At 37.7% G+C, this 15,777-nt stretch overlaps 3 protein-coding genes across 6 annotated transcripts; all 3 read right to left on the reverse strand.

The window, feature by feature from the left end:
* Positions 1-551: 551 nt before the first annotated feature.
* On the reverse strand, positions 552-6,152 carry LOC112188582 (ubiquitin receptor RAD23d). Its single transcript, XM_024327726.2, has 12 exons — positions 5,888-6,152; positions 5,268-5,429; positions 4,931-4,978; positions 4,337-4,428; positions 3,405-3,452; positions 3,065-3,242; positions 1,688-1,843; positions 1,538-1,603; positions 1,410-1,457; positions 1,212-1,324; positions 1,052-1,133; positions 552-891 (listed from the first exon to the last, which is right to left on the reverse strand). The coding sequence occupies exons 1-12, from the start codon at positions 5,951-5,953 to the stop codon at positions 775-777; spliced, it is 1,176 nt and encodes a 391-aa protein (XP_024183494.1). The 5' UTR covers positions 5,954-6,152; the 3' UTR covers positions 552-774.
* A 3,665-nt stretch (positions 6,153-9,817) lies between these two features.
* On the reverse strand, positions 9,818-11,000 carry LOC112187970 (30S ribosomal protein 3, chloroplastic). Its single transcript, XM_024326956.2, has 2 exons — positions 10,650-11,000; positions 9,818-10,271 (listed from the first exon to the last, which is right to left on the reverse strand). The coding sequence occupies exons 1-2, from the start codon at positions 10,932-10,934 to the stop codon at positions 9,990-9,992; spliced, it is 567 nt and encodes a 188-aa protein (XP_024182724.1). The 5' UTR covers positions 10,935-11,000; the 3' UTR covers positions 9,818-9,989.
* A 589-nt stretch (positions 11,001-11,589) lies between these two features.
* Positions 11,590-15,704, reverse strand: LOC112189803 (NADPH-dependent diflavin oxidoreductase 1). 4 transcript variants are annotated; one of them, XM_024329160.2, is made up of 12 exons: positions 15,347-15,704; positions 15,171-15,248; positions 14,969-15,073; positions 14,760-14,851; positions 14,483-14,667; positions 14,138-14,235; positions 13,950-14,027; positions 13,749-13,859; positions 13,330-13,449; positions 12,908-13,027; positions 12,592-12,808; positions 11,612-12,500 (listed from the first exon to the last, which is right to left on the reverse strand). In XM_024329160.2, exons 1-12 carry the CDS (start codon positions 15,485-15,487, stop codon positions 11,971-11,973), a joined length of 1,875 nt encoding a protein of 624 aa, XP_024184928.1. In that variant the 5' UTR covers positions 15,488-15,704; the 3' UTR covers positions 11,612-11,970. The 4 variants fall into 4 exon arrangements, with proteins under 4 accessions (XP_040371062.1, XP_024184930.1, XP_024184928.1 ...); XM_040515128.1 differs by lacking the exon at positions 15,347-15,704 and having other exon boundaries at positions 11,590-12,500; positions 14,760-14,873; XM_024329162.2 differs by lacking the exons at positions 14,760-14,851; positions 14,969-15,073; positions 15,171-15,248; positions 15,347-15,704 and having other exon boundaries at positions 11,590-12,500; positions 14,138-14,212; positions 14,483-14,661.
* Between the last annotated feature and the right edge of the window lie 73 nt (positions 15,705-15,777).

Here is a 15,777-nt window from a genome sequence, read left to right on the forward strand (position 1 = left end):
TTAGGCTAAAATTAGATAAGTGGTCACCGTACAAAATATACATTTATTAACATTACACACTTACATATCAGAAAATGGTTTCGATAAATCATGCATTTATGTAAATAAAGTGAATCGAAATGCAATTAAGTTATCCCAGTCCTTCAAGGATTTGATTACATCTAAACACCAATAATTTTAAGAACTTATTCATATTAATCTCATTTCATCCTCATTCTAAGTGCATCTAAGAAATCTCAAGTCAATTAGATTATGCAAAAATGCTCAAGAGAGTTGGGGGCCGTAGGCAGACGCCTAATCCACTACAATCTGAATAAAACTAAAACAATGATCAAGAGTGAACTAGTTAACCCGTATTGCCAATTAAAAAAAAATCTACTCATTGGTTGATTGTAGTAGCCATAAAAGCCCTAATTTACATTTATTTGGTCATTGCCATTGAGAAGATGCTTCTGTGCTATTATGAGATTGCTGGTTCATCTAGGGTTTAAAACTTTCCCACGCATGAAATGCAACCCATTTTCAGACAATGAGCTCTATGACTTCAGTCATGACATAACCAGTGTTTTTTTGGGGAAAAAAAATATCTATAATGATATTGTAACCAATATTTGAAACAGAGAACTTATGCCATCCAAAACATAAAATGGGATTGACATGGTCTGGAGAGTTACATGACAGTAGAGTATTAAGACACCTATTAAATTTAACCCACATGGCAAAGAGTTCAGACACGAAATTAAAATACCAAAGAAAAACCCCCAATTCAGCTCATCATTCCTCAAATTCATGCATGTGATCCAAAAGATAGTTCGCCGCCAGCTCCTCATTCTTATTGCATGCAAAGTATACCTCCAATACTAGGGCCCGATCAAAACCCATAGCTTCAAGCTGCAAGCAGCAAGCAAAAGATTCACATTGTTTGTGATTACCAAAAAGATGATACATGGTGCTTTTCAGACTGGTGATGATAACAATCAGAGCACCGATAACAACTTGAACAAATTGCCCTTGCAACTATTGTCAACAAGTACAAAGAAATATTACTTACGCGTTCAATGGCCTCTCGCTCCTCTGGGGTGACAGTCACAGCCTGTGGCATTGCCGCTGAACCCAATTGACCCAAAAGGTTCCTGATCACAGAGTAAGATAACTTAGCAACATGTGCATCTAATTGAAATAAAGAATTTTATCAAGCAGGATGTTCTTACCCTTCGCCACCCCCCTCAACAGGCTCATTTATCAAGCGTAAGAAGTCAGCTTGATGTGCTTGAATGAGCTGCATTAGATGTGGATTTTGCTTCCCCAACTCAAGGAGCATAGGCTGCAACAAGATAGAATACAATTAGCCCTCTTATTTATAGAAGGACCAGCGACAATGAGAGACATCAAAGATCAGCAAACAATACCTGCAGAATTTGAGGGTTTGCTTGCACCATAGTTCTCAAAGCTTGAAACTGAAATAACGGCAAAAAGCTCAGGTACCTCAAGCAACGAAATCAATAGCTGATTTCAAGTAAAAAAGACGAATATGTACCTGTGGACTGTTTCGCAGAAAATCCAAATTGCCTGCTCCGGCATTTGCACCAACACTAGGAAGGCCCTGGATCAACAAAATAACAGTTTTACCAATGAATCTATAGCAAGGTTACACGGTTCATAGACTACAAAATTGGACAATAAATACCTGTGGAAACAGATCCAGCGGGTTTGCATTTGGACCACCAGCAGGCGCTGCTGCTTGTGGAGCCTGGGCGGGAGGATTTATTGCTGGAGGATTTACTGCCTGTTCACCAACAGGAACTTGGGCAGCTGGAGGTACTTCAGCTTGTTCGGGAATTCCCTGACATGTAACATTATTGTAAATCTAATAGTAACAACATAATTCTTGCAACTAGATATATACTAATACAAGATATGGGAAACAAAACAAAGCATCTGGTCAAGTAAATCCAACCAAGTATTAGATGGCTTATTTGGTTTGCTTTTTTATTTTTTATTTTTTCCCGCTCCTTCAAGGGGATAAAACAACCTGATTAGCGTTTCATAGTTAACAAATGACTGAAATTCACCAGCCGATTTATGCTCTATAAGCCATAAATGGGAAAATACCATAACCCAACACCATTATTATTTATTGTACAAGTAGGCAAAATACTACAAGTAGTTTATGAATATCAATTAAATACCTTGGTTCAAACAACAGAAAATCTGCGGCATACCTCATTGTCAACAATTATTCTCTTAAATGCCTAATATATGTTTCATACTGCTAAATGATAGGTGGGTAGAGAGACAAACAGCAAAATATGTATTAATTAGTTTCTTAGTTGACCAACTTCCCAGACTTGAGAAATCAGTTCTAGTTAACTACCAACACTTTAGTAATCAGATTCTCTTCTATCATTCCCTGTGACAAATCTATTCATTTCTCATTAATGGGCATCTTTCATGACACAGGTGGGTAGATGACAGACAGCAAACCATCTTTTCAAGACTACTTACTAATCACTTTCTTAGTAAACTAACTTCCAAGTATAGTTGATTGCCCAAAAATAAAAGGAAAAATCCAAGTCTAGTTAACTATCAAAACTTCAGTAATCACTTCTAGTTAACTACTAACACTTCAGTAATCAACTTCATCTTCTATCATTTCCTGTGACAAATATTTTCATTTTTCATTGACAGGGATCAATATTTGCATAACATACCAACCAAGAAGTAAGTGCCAAATGAATACAATAGCCAAAATAGTCACCATAAATGAAGGAAACAGTCACCATAAATGAAGGAAACAAGTAAAAAATATCTTTCAGCGACACTGAGATCTAGTATCTTGAAACATAATAACTTTTTCCAAAATCTTACAAGTTTTACAACAGATATTAAAATTAAGTCTGGTAATAATAAGTCCTTTGGCCAATCAGAGAAACATCATGAAAGCAAATACAAAAGCTCTCATGAAATTGAAAGGAACAATAAAAATACTGGAACACAGAACTGGATCCAGTCATAAAGCAACATGACAAACATAAAACCAAGAAATCAAAGTTTGAGTGCTCACGGAATAAAGATATTCAACAGCCCTTTCAGGGTTGTTAAATGCAGCACGTAAAGCACGAAGAACGGTATCCCTATCCCAACTTCCTCCACCCATATCTAGAATCTGTTGAACGATAACTTCTAAATTATTTCCTGCAACAAGATTTGATGCAGCTTGCCCATACACATCAGTTACTGAACTGCATCATACCAATACAATGAAGTCAGAAATAATGAAGAACTTTGTTTTAGGAAAAGTGACAAATGATTTCACTCGCACAACTAATTTAAATAACAGGAAAATTCAAACCACATCATACTAAAAAGTTATGTGTACAAAAAATTCACAAAGAAGTACTCACGAATCAGTGGGAGCTACAACAGCAGCAGTTTCAACAACAGGTTGTGACCTGAACAATTTACCAAGACCAAGGATTTAATCAACTCTGAAGTTGGATATAAAAACCTTTTCCAATAAAGAGCATAAACAAGTTAAATCTTGATAAGTGAGGGTGCTTGTTAGATAAAGACTACAATTGGGGATTGGTTAAACTTGTAGGGAAAAAAAGCCATTAAGAGGGTCCGTAACCATGGGTTCCAATATACGAGATATTGTACCACTTTCCACTGAGGCCCTATCGATTAGTATTACACAGAAGATATACCAAATCATCAGTTCAATATGGCATGACTGCTAGATCATATAGCAACATTATTGCAAAGGGTACTAAGGAATAAACTAAATTGATAATGTAGCTGTGAAAAGCAAATTGACCAACCAACTTGATAGTTAAAAGTTATTACGGTTTAAGGTTTACATGACAGCCAAATTAAGCTTGCTGTTTTGTTTCTTCTTTGCTTGGTGCTTTTGTGTGTTGGTGTTTCTTGGAGTATCTGCTCGATGGATATTTTGTCCACTTGGTTGGAAATTTTCATTTAAATCAATAAACTTATATTTCTTATAAAGAAACGCATCCAAATTATTTAAGTGAAAAATAAGCGATTGGCTACAGGGAATAGTTGAACCATCAAAGTCAATCTAAAAAAATCTGGAACCAACCCTTAAAAACTGAACCCTATAAAAGTACATAATAACAGTCTTTAGTAATTCTCGCTAAATAGAACACTTTATAATCGTCAAAAAAAAAAAAAAAAAAGAGTGCACTTAATATTTTTATACAAAAAAGTCGCAATGGATAAACCAATATTTAACACTATTACACAAAAACAACTTATGACAAACAGTTGAGAAACAAAATTGAGTAAAAAGGTACAGTTGCGAAACAATACTCACTGTGCCACAACTGGGGCAGGTGCAGGAGCCGGAACTGGAGCCGGAGCTGCCGCTGGTGTTGTCGTCGTGCTAGGAGTACTAGCAGGTTGAGCCTATATAAAATAAGACTACAAGATTAGCAAGAAAAATTTTCCAGATATAAATCATTATATACAGAGTAAGTAATTATAGTAAAGGTCTACATACACATAATTTACTTCATTTTGTTGTTATAGACAAACGATGGAAACATATGGTAGAATATCTCCTCAATCAGGTAAAAGATATTTTAACACTTAGTAGTAAAACAAACTAAATTAGGAACAAAGAAACAACTGAAACATTATCAGAAAACACTGGAATAATTATCATAACTATTAAGAACCTAAAAGCAAGGAGGCAACTTTTGGGGATCACAGTGGAAGTCATGATAACAATTTCTAAATCAATCCGAGATCATAGTAGAAAACACACACACACACACACATATATATAAAAGCTTTATCCAAGGTTGATTTATTATGCCACTGATGTTCTGTGTCCATGAGATCCATATCACTTCAATCACAAGATCCAGCTACGACCTAAAAAAAACAGCGACTGAGCTGATATTACCTGACTTTTGGGGGCACCTTGCGTACTGGAGCTTCCACTAGGTGAAGCCTAATTCAAAAATTGATAAATTAGAAAAAGAAAAAAAAAACGACAAAAAAGTCATTTTGACTCTGCAACTTTATTAACACACTATATCTCTACTCAGTAAAACATAAGGCAGACAATATGTGATAATCAACAGTTGCTGATATCCCCAAATTGATGCTTTAGTTATCTTCTTTAACAATGGAAGATTTAAACTCTTCCGTTTATGTTAGCTACAAATCCCATAAACAGAAGTTAAAACTCCCTTTTCTTAACCGCAACTAACAATAAACACAAATGCAACACAGCTCACCTTGCTCAACATTATCACAATAAAGCTGTTTTCAGCAACTTGATTTTCTTCTAGAGTCGTGGCGTCCTTAAGAACTTTCCCCTGGTGAATAAGCATCTGTTTTGAGGCAGGGTACACATCTGCACCCTGTGCCGTCTCTATAATTTGCTTGACATCCGCAACCTGAATTCGGACAACCCACAAAAGTCATTGCCACAATGAGTTGAAAATCCTAAAAACCTCAAGTACAAATTGTCGAGGAGGAACGAGCGGAACAACTTGAACTGGTGCGGTAGTATCGATGTGACTAGGAGAAAACCTTACTCCTCAAATCCATATTAACTAAAACAAAAGCTTTGCCTTACTAGCATAGCATATAACCAATGGCTACCTACCGCAAGTTGGCCCAATTTGCACAATTTACAGAACAGAACAATAAAAGCACAAAGATTTCACCGAATTCTACAATTACGAAAACCAGCACTCTGACAGTAAAAGCCCTAATTCGTACCCAATCCCCAAAAACCCTAATTACACACAAAACTGAAGCGATTATCATTCCACAAACAAGCACAGAAACACTGAAATTCTCATCCGACGGCTATTAAAAAGCTTTCATATAAGAATTTAGGTTTTCGTACCAACTGCTGGGGTTCCACTTCGATCTCGAAGTTGGTGCCTTTCAAAGTCTTGACAAAAACCTTCATCGTCTTTCTCCGGGTTCTTCGTCCTCTGTGGTCGCGACGATTCGCCGAATCCGTACAGTTCCGATTCTGTCTCCGGCGAGTATCCGATCTCCGGTAGCCGCCGGCTACGCTCTTCAGAGAGAGAGAGAGAAAAGGAGAGAGCACGAAGTCACTGCTGAGTAACCGAGAGCAGTGGGTCTCCGTTTCTCGTTTGTAACTTTATATCGTCTGCACCCTGCAGGGATTGGGTAACCAACAGAGTGAACTTTGCGGTAGTTTCTTAACCAATGAGAATTCGACACGTAGTACGGTGCGGCGTAGCCGTGGATTTGGTGCTGTGATTTGGGTTAAAAGGTAAAATTAAAGTTTGTGGTTGGGGTTTTATCCTACGAAGAGAATTCTCCCCTTCGGTAATGTGGCGCGTGCCTGTACGCTTGCGCAATATGTTTCATACCAACTGAGGATTTTGGGGATATTCTGAATTTATTTCCATCCTTTCATTGGCTTTGAGAGCTTTCCATCATTTTGGTTGAGAATTCGAATCCCAAATAAAACCTTCACCAAATTCCTAAAAATTTAAGTATATCAATCCGTTTAACTTCATCGTCTAATCATAAATACATATGTGTTTTAATTTTTTTTAACAATACATGATACTGTCACCGTAAAATATCGATACTTAAAATTCAAGATATGTATATATTGAAGCAATGGGTATCCAAAGAAAATGAGTCATCCACAATTGAGTCAGGGTTGAAGTTTACAACCATATCATGTTTATAACTTAAAAAATTTAGAGATGAAATACTTCTTATTTGAACTTTTCTCAAATTTTATACAAATTAGAATTGATGACGGAAATACGCTTAAATCAAGGGTTTGATAACAACCTTTTCTTTCTTCTCCAAATGTGCTTCAAGGTTGAGATTAGGGTTGGGAATACAAGGGTTTTCGGTGCCTGTCCGGCAGCGCCTTCACACTGACAACGGCTTCCGACCTCGTCGGAGTATGATGGGTGTGACCGGACGGGATGGTGTTTGGTTGGCAGAAGATGGTGATCGGGTTTTATGGCTGCAGTATTTGGTTTTCTCTTTCTCTCAGACAAATTCAATGGTGGAGCAGGGCTACAATGCAGATGCACAGGGGCTCGACGCCGGTGGGGGACGGTGTTATCGACCTGAGTTCCAAGACTTGGAGTTGACCACAAAGTCGTTTGTTGCTCGGTGGTGGGCTGTAACAAGATTGTTGGAGCAGCGTGGGTTGGTGTTCTCGTTGGGCATACAAGCAATTGGTTTCGAGATAGCCAACCTTGCAAGTTTCCGACTTCATATGGCGGTTTCCGAGAAGCTGGAGTTGACTGGACAGGAAAACGGTTCGCGATAGTCTATTTCTTTTCTTTATTAGGTTTTTAATGTTTGGTTTTTGGTTAGGTCTAATAAGTCCTTCCTCATTTGAGCGAGGGTTTGTTTGTCTTGGTTTCATGGTTGTGCCATTGTTGTGGTGTCATATCCAAGGACTAATTGTTTTAATGTTGATGTTTTCTTGTTGTCAATGTAATGGAGAGATGCCCCTACTCATATACTGGCGGTTTTGGTATATGGAGTTGGAAGGGGATTGTCTCTTCTTGAGGTTGGCAATAAGGATGTATCAAGACTCCTAGGATAGGTTGATTGTCTGTAGCCCAGAAGAAAGGGTGATTGTGGTTAGAGTTGAGCCCTTATCGGCTCATGGTATCTGTAATCGCTGGTTGTAATATCTTGAATTAATGAATTTTCTTTTTTCTCAAAAAAACAAAAAGAATTGATGATGGAAATTTTAGTCACTCTTAGGTGGAGGTGGAGGTTTTATTTTTTACTCATTTTTATTTTTTTGTAATCCTAGAAGATTCTATTTGATTTTTTTTTTGTGACCATAAAGTTGTAGGATTTTCAATTTTAGATCGGTGAAAAAAATCCTATATTAATTTGACAAAAAAAAAGGGTTCAAACCAATAGAGTGCATTTGAGCATATGTTCAATAAAAGTGTTAGACGCTTTCTTTTTGTTTGAAAATCGTTATAGTCAAGAATTCAAGATATGATTATTTACAATTATGACAATCAACATAATTATTATTGGACAATCACTATCTTACGATGACATTATAGGAATGGTAATGAGGCGGGTTGGGGATGAAGGTCACAATACCATCCCCATCTCCGGGGTAATTCTCCACCCCCATCCCCGCCCCAATCCCCAATAAAAATATATTGGGGATTCCCTGTCCCCATCCCCAGTAGCCTCCAAACCCGCCCCAAATCCCCTATAAAAATTTTAAAAAATTTCTTCTCATATTGCCTTTTTTAAAATCAAAATCTACAACAAGTAAAATTAAAACATGATTAAATTCATAAATCATAATTTAATAAGTGCAAAAGTCAAACACCATTAAAGTAAAAGTGTAGTCATTAAAGTAAAGTAGTTTTATGATTTATATTATAAAAAATAAATAAATAAATATATATAAATTAAATATATGTAAATATCATTGGAGCGGGTTTGGGGATGGAGATCATAATACCATCCCCGCCCCATCCCCGATCTTAGATAACGGGGATTGGGATCCCCATCCCCATTCCCCACTTGTCCCCGAATTCTCCCCCTATTAGGGGCATTGGGTATCCAATTGAGCTCCGCCCCGCTGGAGATTTTTGTCATCCCTAAATGACAATACCATATATATTTCTTCTTACTTTTTAATTTCCTTCAGTATCTCAAAATGTGAAGTGTAATACATTTTATCACTTTTGATGTCTATTTAGCACAATGACATATGAGGTAGTTAGCGAGTATTGTAGACTATTTCTTTATTGCAATTATATATAACATGTAAAATCAAACAATACATATGGAAATGAAAACCCACAAAATGCATGTGTTGCAACAACACCAGTTCTAAATGACAATTTCTTAGGCCGGCTTACTAACCATAGCAAATATTGCATGTGTTCTGCTAAATGAGCTCAAGACTCGGTGTCGGTATGATTAATATGAGACTGCATACTAAGAACGATTCAGCTAAAGGAATTAAGGACAATCAGATGTATATGCTCCACATGAAATCAAGAAAATAAGATCTGATGCATCATGCATGTTTATCAAATCTTGAAAGCAAGGCAAAGCTTTGATATTGATTTTTATGAACCGCTGGCAAAACAGCTTTGACAAGAGTTGTCAAAACAAAGCACAAAAACGATCATTTATTCATCTAAAAAATTATCAAGTTAGAACCTCACAAACAGAGTAAGTCTATCTTCACCCAACTCCTTTCCCCCCAATTTCATATGCAATTTAACTTTCGCTACTTCATTGTCAGATACACTATTCATAAATAAACCAGATCAGATGCTGGTCTGAACCTGAAAAAAATCTGCCACTTTGGATGATCCTTATACCTATACATTGCTCAAGTTTGAATCACCAACATATGCAGCAGTAGTCGGTATTCAATGCACGGAGATTATGCAGCATCACAGGAGATTACTCAAATAATAGAATTGGTTTTGACAAGATCCATCATGTTGACTACTTCAGCTCAAAATGAGAAGGTAAAGACATAGACCGAAAACAACCCCCAAATACATTTCAAAGAATTCTAGCATAAACAAAAGATATCAGGGACAGAAAGACAGCATCTGCTTCAAGTTTGGATTGATATGACTGTATCGAAAGACAGAAAACTGGCCCCAACCAAATCCACTTTGCCAGAAGGAGATGAATTACTAAGACAACACGATCCAGTATTTGTTACCAAAGAAGACAATTGAACACCATCCTACTAGCAACAGTGTATGAAACTTACTTTTCATAGATGAATTCTTGACGGATAGCACAAAAACAACCCATATCATCAAAGAGAATTGAGAACTCATATTTCATTCAACTTGACAGAATTGATACACAAGTAGTCATTCAGCTCTAATCAACATGTTACACAAACAGCATTCCTAACATTCAAGGGGGCCCAAGTATAACACACAGCGCCTAAGAACTCAAGGAAAAAAGATTTACATCAAAGCTTACGCCAAATTGCCGCCACTCTGCTGCCACAAATTGATGATATCAGTGGCCTGATTGAGAAGAATAATCATCTGCTTTTGAGATATCCAAGGCTTGCTCTCGAGTAAGACCTTGAGCTCCTCCCAAGCATCTTTCCTCGGCCAAAAGTAATACGGGCTGAGCGGGATGGAGCCATGCCCCGGTATCATTTGGTCAAGTGCAATGCCTATGTTCTTTTCCATCCAAATGAACTTCAACACAAGCCTTGGTTTCTCCATCGGCTTCACAACCACTCCAAGCTTCTGAAAATAGATATAAAAGACAAAATTAACTCCAAGTGTATTGCTTTTCTAAAATCTAAACTATACTTCAGCTTGCTTGGTCTGTAAAATGTGATAGACGAAAGGAAATCAAACTAGAGAAATCAAAATATTTTAAGGATTAAGAATTGACCCCAAAATTTGCATAAAATTCATGAAGGCAAGAAAGAAAGAAAATTGTGACTAATTATAACCTCATTTGTAATAATTGGTACATTATAGTCTATACACACTTTCATTCAAAGCAAACCCAAAAGATGAAACATGGAGAAATATGAATGCCAATAAAACCCAGTTAGCCTAAAGTCTCGACCTTTCTAAACAAATTGGACTAAAAGGGAAACAGGGAGGAAGCTGAACCTCTTTGTCTTCTTCAGGGGTGGCGTCATCGGCGGCGGTTTCTTCGGCGACAAGAGCTTCAGCGGCGGCGGAGAGTTTGAAGTCTGTGTGGGGGAGTCTGAGCTTGAGGTCCGGCAGCGAGTGAGAAATGAAGAAGGAAGAAGAGGTGCTCCTGGGCTTCAATGTTGAGCTGTTATTGACGAAAAGCTTGTGTGTTTGGTGAGGAGGCAGAAGCTTCGGCCTGAAGACGACGGCGGAGGCACTCAGGGTTGCCTGACACTCGATCCCAACAGCCATAGATAACATTCTCAGAGCTTCTTAGACGATTTTTTCTTATCTATCTTCCTCGACCTTTCAGCGACTCACAGAGAGAGACGTAATATCTATTTATTTGGGTGAACGGATAAAAAGCCATTCGGTCCATTTCAGATTGTTTCTGGGGTTAGTTTTGGTAAAGCAGGCCCAATTTAAGGCCTGTAATTCGATCCATGCGGCCCATGCTATCGATGCTAATTGTGCCAATGCAAATGAGGCTAAGCTCTTTCAGCGTAAGTTGTTGTATGCTTTTCTAACCCTGTGGATACTAGTTCCGAAATTTTCTCCAAAAAAAAAAAAAAACTTTGTGAACTATATAGCATGCAATTCTTATTTTTTCACCAAAATCTTCTCATTCACATTCATGAATTGTGATTTTTAGAATTCATGGAACAAGAAAATGTCAACCCGATCTTTTTTTTACTACCTTTTGTAGCCGCAAAACCCAGAAAATCATCGACTGAAATCATTTAAAGAAATTTGGAGGGAGTTTTAAGAATCATGTTTTACCAACGGTGAGATCATGGAACATAACAATTTCAATAAAGTAAACTGTTGACAAGGTTTTGCATGTCAAACCCTCGGTGATCTTCAACAACAACAATCCTCGGTGATCGGGATAAGGCTACTGGAACAAACTATTAGATAAACAAATTTAATGAGTAACATTTTTCATCACAATGACACTCCCAATAAGGAAGTAACTGAAATTCTCAATGACATATACTTCCTTTTACAAATACAAATATTTATCAGGGTGACAATAACCCATGAATCAGAATAATTGATTCCTTTTCTATCTACCAATTGAAGGATGAACCAAAAAAAAAAAATTGAGATCAACTTACGAGGCCTAGCCTGTGATCACTTTCTCAATGTGTAGCAGAAGCTATCTCCATTGTCTAAAATCACCTAGGTTACGTATAAAATGCAAATTTATGAAAGCTTCGATCTCTAGGGCTTCACTGTGAAGCTACTTTCTCATATTCAAACCAAAAGATTTTTGGTCTTAGGATTCAAACAGCATTCAACTCCATGCTTCAACATGGTATTTGCCAGCCTTTTCCAGAGCCCTAAGCCATCTGACTGCAGATTCCTGAGGAAGCCCACTTTCTTTGGAGATAATTTCCTCAAACGCTAATAATACATCTGAGGGCATTTTTGTCGAAGAACCAGCTACATAGATTGCAGCCCCCTCACTAAGAAAATTCCACACCTTGTGGCTATGTTCCCGCATCTTATGCTGCACATAGACTTTCTGTGGCTGGTCTCTAGAGAAGGCAACATAAAAGCCTCCACCCTTCGCTTCTGAAAGTACCCCGTTGTTTTGCGAATGAGATAACCAAAACTCTTTGTATAAGAAATCGTTGTCTTCATTTCTGCATCCAAAAAAGAACATGACTGGAGCAGTAGAACCAATCAAACTTTGTATGGCTCTTTCCTCAATGAATCCACGAAAGGGCGCACATCCAGTTCCAGGTCCAACGAGAATAAGAGGAAGTGATGGTGGTGGGGGACGAAGGGAGCCTTTCTGGAACCACACTGGAACATGAACACCTGTTTATGACACGAAAAGAGAAACATATAAGGGTAATTCAAATCATTGCTTCATTCATAATTGGCTTTATAAGTCAAAAAAGTGTCATACGTTGTTCAGGATCAAGCTTGGCTAGCCAACTTGAGCAAAGACCTGCTCGATTTCTTTTGAAAGGTGTTGTCCATAATACTACACTCACTGTTAAGTGCACTTGATTAGGGTGAACCGAAGGGGAGGAGGAGATGGAGAAAGCCCTCGTTTTCAAAGGAGGAACCAACTGTACCAGCCATTCAAATGGCATTTGAACGGAGGGGAAATCCTCTAATACCTGAATTTGCATATATAAACTTAATTACTGAAAAAAAAAAAAAAAAAAAAACCCAACCAAGGAGGAAGCAAAGAAATTGATCGCTAGATTTGACATCACCTCCAGAACAGTCCTCCGTTCCCTCTGATTGTATTGATATAGGTCATCTCTTCCTTCAGGTGACACAAAATACTGAAGTCTTTCCTTTTCATGCTCAGCTGTTGCAAACATACTCATGACCTGGAAATATTTATGGAAGATCAATGAAGAGCACAAGCATTTGTATCTAATGACTAAAACTAACTAAAATTGTTTGTTAATGGGCCTTCTATTCCGTATGTTTTAAATGCAAGATGTTCAAAAGTTTTTCATATTCTTCAAATCACTTTCTATGATTGCCTAAACAGTAGAAATACAAACAAGTGACAATTAACACCCAATTGGATGATGAGCATGACCAAGCAAGCAACAATATGGAGGTAACATAAGCTGCAAAAAGAGCTCTCTAAGAAACTTGCTAATATTACATACTGGATTCTTGCCTCAAAGAAATAACGTCTAGGGGAAGCTGAAGCAACATCCATTGTCAACTCAACAAAAGTTTTTAATTTGATGGGAACTTGAGTATCAAGAAGCTGATTCTCCGTCTCTAAAGGATGGACCTGAAATCAATAAAGCTGTATTAATAATCACATACAGAACTCCTTCATATACTATACAATATTACACTTCTGTAAACAATGAAGGGAAATATGAGAAGCTGAAGAATACATAAATCATCTTATTTAAGCCAACCATTCAGAATTATCTTTCTCTTGTTAAAACATATCCTATTTATAACCTTTTTGCCTCATTTAACCTAATACCTTCCTATTTTCTTATCTATACCTCCCTTCTACTAGATTTTACAAGTGAGACACAATGGCTTCTACTTCAATTGATGCACAAGAAAACTACTCACAGTGATGAATGCTTCAGGGTCCAAATTACAACGAAGTAGGAAAGCATCTACTGCAGCAGGATTTTGACTGGGGAGAATCTCAAGGACGTCACCGACTTCATATTCAATAGTCTGATGTGCATAATATGAGAGTTTCAATTCGAATGAAAAAGAACAATTCATATTGGTTAAATTAACAATAAAGAGTATCAAACAACTTACAGATGAAACAAATTCAAATTCGAAGTGATGCACCTCTTTATCTTTACTACTTGATTTAGTCAATGGTTGATTCTTGACCTACATCAGTAAGTTCCACTGAGTCGAGGAATGCATATGATAAAAGTATGCAGCTCGAATTAGCATGTGCTTATGCCGTTACACATAGCAGAATGTTCAGGATACTCTACCAATTTAAGAATGCAGTCAGGCCTATTCTTGTCAAGAGAATACTTTACAGCGGACATTTTGCGAGCTCTTTCAATCTGCAACTCAATGTGATTCAAGTCTGAGAAAACACAAGGCATAACTTAATTAGACACTACATAAAAACCATGAGGAAGGATGCCCCCAATACTGAGGACATATACACGTTAGACATCAACAACACATCTAACATAGGACGAATTTTGGGTTTTTTTTTTTTGGGGGGGGGGGGGGGGGGGTTGTGGTTGGTGTCAATTGGGAAAAGGGAACAAATATGTGACATTTCATTCACATTTAAAAACTAATTGAACTCTAGACAAGAAAATTACCTGAACCAGTTGAAAGTTGTGAATCCACTTTGTCAATGTCATGATACATAATCCGAATTTTTGGTTGAGCAATCAAATTCTCATATGGAATCAAAAAGTCTGGGCCACTCGGGAAGTATTTGTAATTGATTGTATTCAACATGTTCCACAAAGATAACATCCAAGGATCCAGAGCAGCTTCATATCTGTTGACAGTAAAATATGTAAATGACATTCTCCCAATCTAAACTATAGAGCAAGATTTCACTAGTAACTTCTCTTAACAGTTCATTCATACCCTGATGGGTGCTGATCATCTCCTAAACCTCTTTCCACAATAGGGGTTGCCCCGAGATCCAAAAGTCTTCTGTCAAGCTTCTTCACAACAAACTGCAGCCGCAAAATATCAATCCTAGTTAAATTGCAGGCCAAGAAGCACATTTAATCTATCATGTAGACTACATATGAAATGAAAGCAGTGAAGCAGAGATGAATTGAGGTATTTACATTAAATTTTTGGTAACCAGAATCACCCAATCCAAAAACAGCATAGTTAAGTCCCTCCAGCCATTGCCTACTTAGATTTCTCTGCAATAGATATTTCCAAAATCCCTGCATATACACAGAAGGAAAAAAAAAAAAAAAAGCCTCAATTTCCAGACTTCATGTACTAAGTAATCACATAATAATCAAAATTGAGAAGCAAAACCTTCATGGAATCGGGAGTGTCACCCTGGCCTGTGGTAGAAACAACGAAAATTACAGCGCCCTCCTGAGGCAAGCAACTCTGAGGAAGTAAAAAAGAAACAAAGCTTTGTTATTCGAAAATGGGGATTGGTAATATATATACAATTTTACTCAAGGAATGGAAGGGAAGAGCTTTACGGCGTCGTATTGGTCGAGGGAGAGAAGGTGGACGGAACAGCCTCTGCGCTCGGCTTCGCGGCCCATTCTCTCGGCGGCGTCTAAGGCGTTTCCGGTTTGAGTGGCGTAGAGAATGAGTAGCTTCTTCGGTCTCTCTTCCATGCCTCTGCTAGACTACGTTAAGCTGACGTCAGTTTCTGATGAGAGGCGGAGAGAGAGAGAGAGAGGAAATAGGACAGAGAGCCTGTGCGCTTTTATACGTGCTGGTCTTTTGACTCCTGTGTCTTCACTCTTCAGACTTAAAAAATCGATTAGTCATTGTTTGCGGTGTGTTTCATATAATGAGCTGATTTAATCATTTTAGGTGTGCTTCATGCCTTCATATAATGAACTAATTTGACCCCATAAGATTTAAACCTTGTGTAAGAGTTCGGTGCAAAACGGATTTGGTT

This window comes from Rosa chinensis, chromosome 2 (assembly GCF_002994745.2).
Source record: "Rosa chinensis cultivar Old Blush chromosome 2, RchiOBHm-V2, whole genome shotgun sequence".
Lineage (NCBI taxonomy): Eukaryota > Viridiplantae > Streptophyta > Magnoliopsida > Rosales > Rosaceae > Rosa > Rosa chinensis.